The sequence below is a fragment of the Coregonus clupeaformis genome, unplaced genomic scaffold (genome assembly GCF_020615455.1).
Source record: "Coregonus clupeaformis isolate EN_2021a unplaced genomic scaffold, ASM2061545v1 scaf0703, whole genome shotgun sequence".
Lineage (NCBI taxonomy): Eukaryota > Metazoa > Chordata > Actinopteri > Salmoniformes > Salmonidae > Coregonus > Coregonus clupeaformis.
The window spans coordinates 95,001-102,500 of record NW_025534158.1 but is presented as its reverse complement, the minus strand read 5'-3'; the positions used below and the strand labels follow the sequence as shown (position 1 = coordinate 102,500).

General features: G+C 51.8%; 1 protein-coding gene across 2 annotated transcripts in view; it reads left to right on the top strand.

Moving 5' to 3' along the window:
• Window positions 1-7,500, top strand: part of prom1b (prominin 1 b) — a 124,310-nt gene that overhangs the window by 83,622 nt on the left and 33,188 nt on the right. For both annotated transcript variants that reach the window (XM_045216402.1, XM_045216401.1), the window contains exons 17-19: window positions 1,722-1,806; window positions 2,041-2,187; window positions 5,859-5,930. In XM_045216402.1, the coding sequence (XP_045072337.1) occupies window positions 1,722-1,806; window positions 2,041-2,187; window positions 5,859-5,930 (304 nt within the window). The remainder of the gene's footprint in view (window positions 1-1,721; window positions 1,807-2,040; window positions 2,188-5,858; window positions 5,931-7,500) is intronic.

Genomic DNA, 7,500 nt, shown 5'->3' with positions numbered 1-7,500 from the left:
CCCAGTCATGACCTTTTCCATCAGCCCAGTCATGACCTTTTTCCATCAGCCCAGTCGCGACCTTTTCCATCAGCCCAGTCATGACCTTTTCCATCAGCCCAGTCATGACCTTTTCCATCAGCCCAGTCGCGACCTTTTCCATCAGCCCAGTCGCGACCTTTTCCATCAGCCCAGTCGCGACCTTTTCCATCAGCCCAGTCGCGACCTTTTCCATCAGCCCAGTCATGACCTTTTCCATCAGCCCATTCATGACCTTTTCCATGCGTCCGGTCATTTATCCATCAGCCCAGTCATGACCTTTTCCATCAGCCCAGTCATGACCTTTTTCATGCGTCGGGTCATTTATCCATCAGCCCAGTCATTACCTTTTTCATGCGTCAGGTCATTTATCCATCAGCCCAGTCATGACCTTTTCCATCAGCCCAGTCATGACCTTTTCCATCAGCCCAGTCATGACCTTTTTCATGCGTCAGGTCATTTATCCATCAGCCCAGTCATGACCTTTTTCATGTGTCAGGTCATTTATCCATCAGCCCAGTCATGACCTTTTTCATGCGTCCGGTCATTTATCCATCAGCCCAGTCATGACCTTTTCCATCAGCCCAGTCATGACCTTTTCCATCAGCCCAGTCATGACCTTTTTCATGCGTCAGGTCATTTATCCATCAGCCCAGTCATGACCTTTTTCATGTGTCAGGTCATTTATCCATCAGCCCAGTCATGACCTTTTTCATGCGTCCGGTCATTTATCCATCAGCCCAGTCATGACCTTTTCCATCAGCCCAGTCATGACCTTTTCCATCAGCCCAGTCATGACCTTTTCCATCAGCCCAGTCATGACCTTTTCCATCAGCCCAGTCATGACCTTTTCCATCAGCCCAGTCATGACCTGTTCCATCAGCCCAGTCATGACCTTTTCCATCAGCCCAGTCATGACCTTTTCCATCAGCCCAGTCATGACCTTTTTCATGCGTCAGGTCATTTATCCATCAGCCCAGTCATGACCTTTTCCATCAGCCCAGTCATGACCTTTTCCATCAGCCCAGTCATGACCTTTTCCATCAGCCCAGTCATGACCTTTTCCATCAGCCCAGTCATGACCTTTTCCATCAGCCCAGTCACGACCTTTTCCATCAGCCCAGTCATGACCTTTTCCATCAGCCCAGTCATGACCTTTTCCATCAGCCCAGTCATGACCTTTTTCATGCGTCAGGTCATTTATCCATCAGCCCAGTCGTGACCTTTTCCATCAGCCCAGTCATGACCTTTTCCATCAGCCCAGTCATGACCTTTTCCATCAGCCCAGTCATGACCTTTTCCATCAGCCCAGTCATGACCTTTTCCATCAGCCCAGTCATGACCTTTTCCATCAGCCCAGTCATGACCTTTTCCATCAGCCCAGTCTTGACCTTTTCCATCAGCCCAGTCATGACCTTTTCCATCAGCCCAGTCATGACCTTTTCCATCAGCCCAGTCTTGACCTTTTCCATCAGCCCAGTCATGACCTTTTCCATCAGCCCAGTCATGACCTTTTTCATGCGTCCGGTCATTTATCCGGTTGGATGGAAAAGTGGTTAGCGATGACATTTTGAAAATCCAATCAGTCTTCCACGTTGATTGAGCGTCATCACATATAATGTTTTGGTGGAAATCCTGTTGAAACAACATTGATTGAACCCTTTTTTAGCCAGTGGGACCTAACTGTGTGTGTCTGTGTGTAGGGACTGCTATGATAACAACGGCCTGTACCATGCTCTGCAGCTGGAGACCATGTTCAACGTCAACACATTCCTCAACACAACCGTGGTACGTCAGGGTCTGGGTGTGTCTGGGTGGGTGTGTGTGTGAGTGTGTGTGTGTGTGTCTATTGCAGTTTTGCCATTATTGTTCAAGGGAAAGGGTTGAACTAGTCAGTCCTATAACTGTTACACAACCTACCACTCATAACAGTGTGTGTGTGTGTGTCTGTGTGTGTGTGTGTGTGTCTATGTGTGTCTGTGTGTGTGTGTGTGTGTGTGTGTGTGTGTGTGTGTGTGTCAGTTTAACAAGGACCTGGTGAAGGTGTTAGAAGGTGTGAGCATCGACCTCCAGAGTATGGTGTTACTGGAGCAGGATGGAAGAGATAACCTGCTAACCTTCTCTACCGCTGGGATAGGAGATATTAGCTATGATGCTTACCTGGCAGAGGTATGACCCCTGACCTCTAACCCCTAACCCCTGACCACTAACCCCTGACCTCTAACCACTAAACCCTGACCCCTAACCCCTGACCTCTACCCTACTGACCCCTGACCTCTAACCACTAGACCTCTAACCACTGACCCCTAAACCCCTGACCTCTAACCACTGACCCCTACTAACCCTGACCCTACCTGACCTCTAACCACTAAACCCTGACCCCTAACCCCTGACCCTCTAACCACTAAACCCTGACCCCTAACCACTGACCCCTAACCCCTGACCTCTAACCACTGACCCCTGACCCCTAACCACTAACCCCTGACCCCTAACCCCTGACCTCTAACCACTAAACCCTGACCCCTAACCCCTGACCTCTAACCACTAAACCCTGACCCCTAACCCCTGACCTCTAACCCCTGACCTCTAACCACTAAACCCTGACCCCTAACCCTAACCCCTAACCCCTGACCTCTAACCACTAAACCCTGACCTCTAACCACTAACCTCTAACCACTAAACCCTGACCTCTAACCCACTGACCCCTAACCACTAAACCCTCCTAACCCTGACTAACCACTAAACCCTGACCTCTAACCCCTGACCTCTAACCACTAACCCCTGACCCCTAACCCCTGACCCCTAACCCCTGACCTCTAACCACTAAACCCTGACCTCTAACCACTAACCCCTGACCTCTAACCACTAACCCCTGACCTCTGACCCTAACCCCTGACCTCTAACCCTAAACCCTGACCTCTAACCTCTAACCCCTGACCTCTAACCACTAACCCCTGACCCCTAACCCCTGACCCCTAACCTCTAACCCCTGACCTCTAACCACTAAACCCTGACCCCTAACCCCTGACCTCTAACCACTAACCCCTGACCCCTAACCCCTGACCCCTAACCCCTGACCTCTAACCTCTAACCCCTGACCTCTAACCACTAAACCCTGACCCCTAACCCCTGACCCCTAACCCCTGACCTCTAACCCCTAACCCCTGACCTCTAACCACTAACCCTGACCCCTAACCACTAACCCCTGACCCCTAACCCCTGACCCCTAACCACTAAACCCTGACCCCTAACCCCTGACCCCTAACCACTAAACCCTGACCCCTAACCACTAAACCTGCCTAACCCTGACCTCTAACCCTAAACCCTGACCCCTGACCTCTAACCACTAAACCCTGACCCCTAACCCCTGACCTCTAACCCCTGACCTCTAACCACTAAACCCTGACCCCTAACCCCTGACCTCTAACCCCTGACCTCTAACCACTAAACCCTGACCCCTAACCCCTGACCCTAACCCCTGACCTCTAACCCCTGAACCCTGACCTCTAACCACTAACCCCTGACCTCTAACCACTAAACCCTGACCCCTAACCCCTGACCTCTAACCACTAAACCCCTGACCTCTAACCACTAAACCCTGACCCTCCCTAACCCCTGACCCCTACCCTGACCTCTAACCTCACTAACCCTCTGACCTCTAACCACTAACCCGACCCAACCCCTGACCTCTAACCACTAACCCTGCCCCGACCTCTAACTCTAAACCCTGACCCCTAACCCACTAACCCCTGACCCTCTAACCCTGACCTCTAACCCTGACCTCTAACCCTAACCCTAACCCTGACCTCTAACCACTAACCCCTGACCTCTAACCACTAAACCCTGACCCCTAACCCTCTAACCCTGACCTCTAACCACTAACCCCTGACCCCTACCCTAACCACTACCCCTAACCCCTGACCTCTAACCTCTAACCCTGACCTCTAACCACTAACCCCCTGACCTCTAACCACTAAACCCTGACCCCTAACCCCTGACCTCTAACCTCTAACCCCTGACCTCTAACCACTAACCCCTGACCCCTAAACCCCTAACCACTAAACCCTGACCCCTACTAACCACTAAACCTACGCCCTGACCCCTAACCCCTGACCCTGACCTCTAACCCCTGACCTCCTAACCACTAAACCCTGACCCCTAACCCTGACCCCTACCCCTGACCTCTAACCACTAAACCCTGACCCCTAACCACTAACCCCTGACCTCTAACCCCTAACCCCTGACCTCTAACCACTAACCCCTGACCCCTAACCACTAAACCCCTGACCCCTAACCCTGACCTCTAACCACTAAACCCTGACCCCTAACCCTGACCTCTGACCTCTAACCCCTGACCTCTAACCTCTAACCCTGACCTCTAACCACTAAACCCTGACCCCTAACCCCTGACCTCTGCCAACCACTAACCCTGACCCACCCTAACCCCTGACCTCTAACCCCTAACCCCTGACCTCTAACCACTAAACCCTGACCCCTAACCCCTGACCTCTAACCCATGACCTAAACCCTAACCCCTGACCCCTAACCTCTAACCCCTACCCACTACCTCTGACCACTAACCCTGACCTCTAACCACTAACCCTGACCCCTAAACCCTGACCCTACCCTGACCCCATAACTGACCTCTAACCCTCTCCTACCACTAAACCCTGACCCCTAACCCCTGACCTCTAACCACTAAACCCTGACCCCTAACCCTGACCCCTGACCTCTAAACCCTGGCCCCTAACCCACCCTAACCCTGACCCCTAACCCTGACCTCTAACCACTAAACCCTGACCCCTAACCCTGACCTCTAACCCTAACCCCTGACCTCTAACCACTAACCTAACCCTAACCCTGACCCCTAACCCCTGACCTCCTAACCCCTGACCTCTAACCACTAAACCCTGACCCCTAACCCCTGACCTCTAACCCCTGACCTCTAACCACTAAACCCTGACCCCTAACCCCTGACCTCTAACCCCTGACCTCTAACCCCTGAACCCTGACCTCTAACCACTAACCCCTGACCTCTAACCACTAAACCCCTGACCTCTAACCACTGAACCCTGACCTCTAACCACTAAACCCTGACCTCTAACCACTAAACCCTGACCCCTAACCACTGACCCCTGACCCCTAACCCCTGACCTCTAACCACTAAACCCTGACCCCTAACCCCTGACCACTAACCACTAATCCCTGAGCCCTAAACCCTGACCTCTAACCACTAAACCCTGACCCCTAACCCCTGACCACTAACCACTAAACCCTGACCCCTAAACCCTGACCTCTAACCACTAACCCCTGACCTCTAACCACTGACCTCTAACCACTGACCCCTGACCCCTAACCCCTGACCTCTAACCACTAAACCCTGACCCCTAAACCCTGACCTCTAACCACTAACCCCTGACCTCTAACCACTAAACCCTGACCCCTAACCCCTAACCCCTGACCTCTAACCACTAAACCCTGACCCCTAACCCCTGACCTCTAACCACTAAACCCTGACCCCTAACCCCTGACCTCTAACCACTAACCCCTGACCTCTAACCACTAAACCCTGACCCCTAACCCCTGACCTCTAACCACTAAACCCTGACCTCTAACCACTAACCCCTGACCTCTAACCACTAAACCCTGACCTCTAACCCCTGACCTCTAACCACTAAACCCTGACCCCTAACCCCTGACCTCTAACCACTAAACCCTGACCCCTAACCCCTGACTCTTTGTGTGTGTGTGTGTGTGTGTGTGTGTGTGTGTGTGTGTGTGTGTGTGTGTGTGTGTGTGTGTGTGTGTGTGTGTGTGTGTGTGTGTGTGTGTGTGTGTAGGTGAATAAAGGTGTGACTCTGGTGGATCTGCTGTCGTTTTCCAACGAGCTGGAGGCCCAGGCTGACCTTCTGGTGAGTCCCCTAACCCCTAGACCCTAACCCCTAACCCCCTAACCCCTAGACCCTACCCCTAGACCCTAACCCCTAGTTCCTACCCCCTAAACCCTACCCCCTACGCCCTAGACCCTACCCCGTAGACCCTACCCTAGACTCACCCCTACCCCTAGACCCTACCCTACCCCCTAGACCCTATCCCCCTACCCCCTACCCTACCCCCTACCCCCTACCCCCTAGACCCTACCCCCTACCCCTAGACCCTACCCCCTAGACCCCTACCCCCTAGACCCTACCCCCTACCCCCTAGACCCTTACCCCCTAGACCCTACCCCCTAGACCCTACCCCCTACCCCCTAGACCCTGCCCCCCTAGACCCTACCCCCCTACCCCCTAGACCCTACCCCTACCCTGCCCTACTCCCTACACCCTACCCCTACCCCCTACCCCTACCCCACCCCCCCTACCCCCCTACCCCCTAGACCCTACCCCCTACCCCCTACCCCCTAGACCCTACCCTACCCCCTAGACCGCCCTAGCCCCTACCCCTAGACCCTCCCCCTAGACCCTACCCTAGCCCCTACCCCTAGACCCTACCCCCTAGACCTACCCCTAGACCCCTACCCCCTAGACCCTACCCCCTAGACCCTAACCCCCTAGACCCTAACCCCTAGACCCTAACCCTAGACCCCTACCCCCTGCCCCTACCCCTGGACCCTACCCCCTACCCCTATCCCCCTAGACCCTACCCCCTACCCCCCTGCTCCCTAGACCCTGCCCCCTACCCCTAACCCCTAGACCCTACCCCTAGACCCTGACCCCTACCCCCTACCCTCCCTACCCCCTGGACCCTACCCCCTAGACCCTACCTCCCCACCCCCTACCCCCTACCCCTAGACCCTAGACCCCTACCCCCTAGACCCTATCCCTAGACCCTACCCCTAGACCCTACCCCCTAGACCCTAACCCCTACCCCCCTACCCCCTACCCCCTAGACCCTAACCCCCAGACCCTAAACCATAGCCCCTAACATTATATAGACAGATCCTTTAACATTATAACCCTTTAACATTATAACCCTTTAACATTATAATCCTTTAACATTATAACCCTTTAACATTATAATCCTTTAACATTATATAGACAGACCCTTTAACATTATAACCCTTTAACATTATAACCCTTTAACATTATAATCCTTTAACATTATAACCCTTTAACATTATAATCCTTTAACATTATATAGACAGACCCTTTAACATTATATATCCCTTTAACATTATAACCCTTTAACATTATAACCCTTTAACATTATAATCCCTTTAACATTATAACCCTTTAACATTATAACCTTTAACATTATAATCCTTTAACATTATAACCCTTTAACATTATATAGACAGACCCTTTAACATTATAATCCTTTAACATTATAACCCTTTAACATTATAACCCTTTAACATTATAATCCTTTAACATTATAACCCTTTAACATTATAACCCTTTAACATTATAACCCTTTAACATTATAATCCTTTAACATTATAACCCTTTAACATTATATAGACAGACCCTTTAACATTATAAC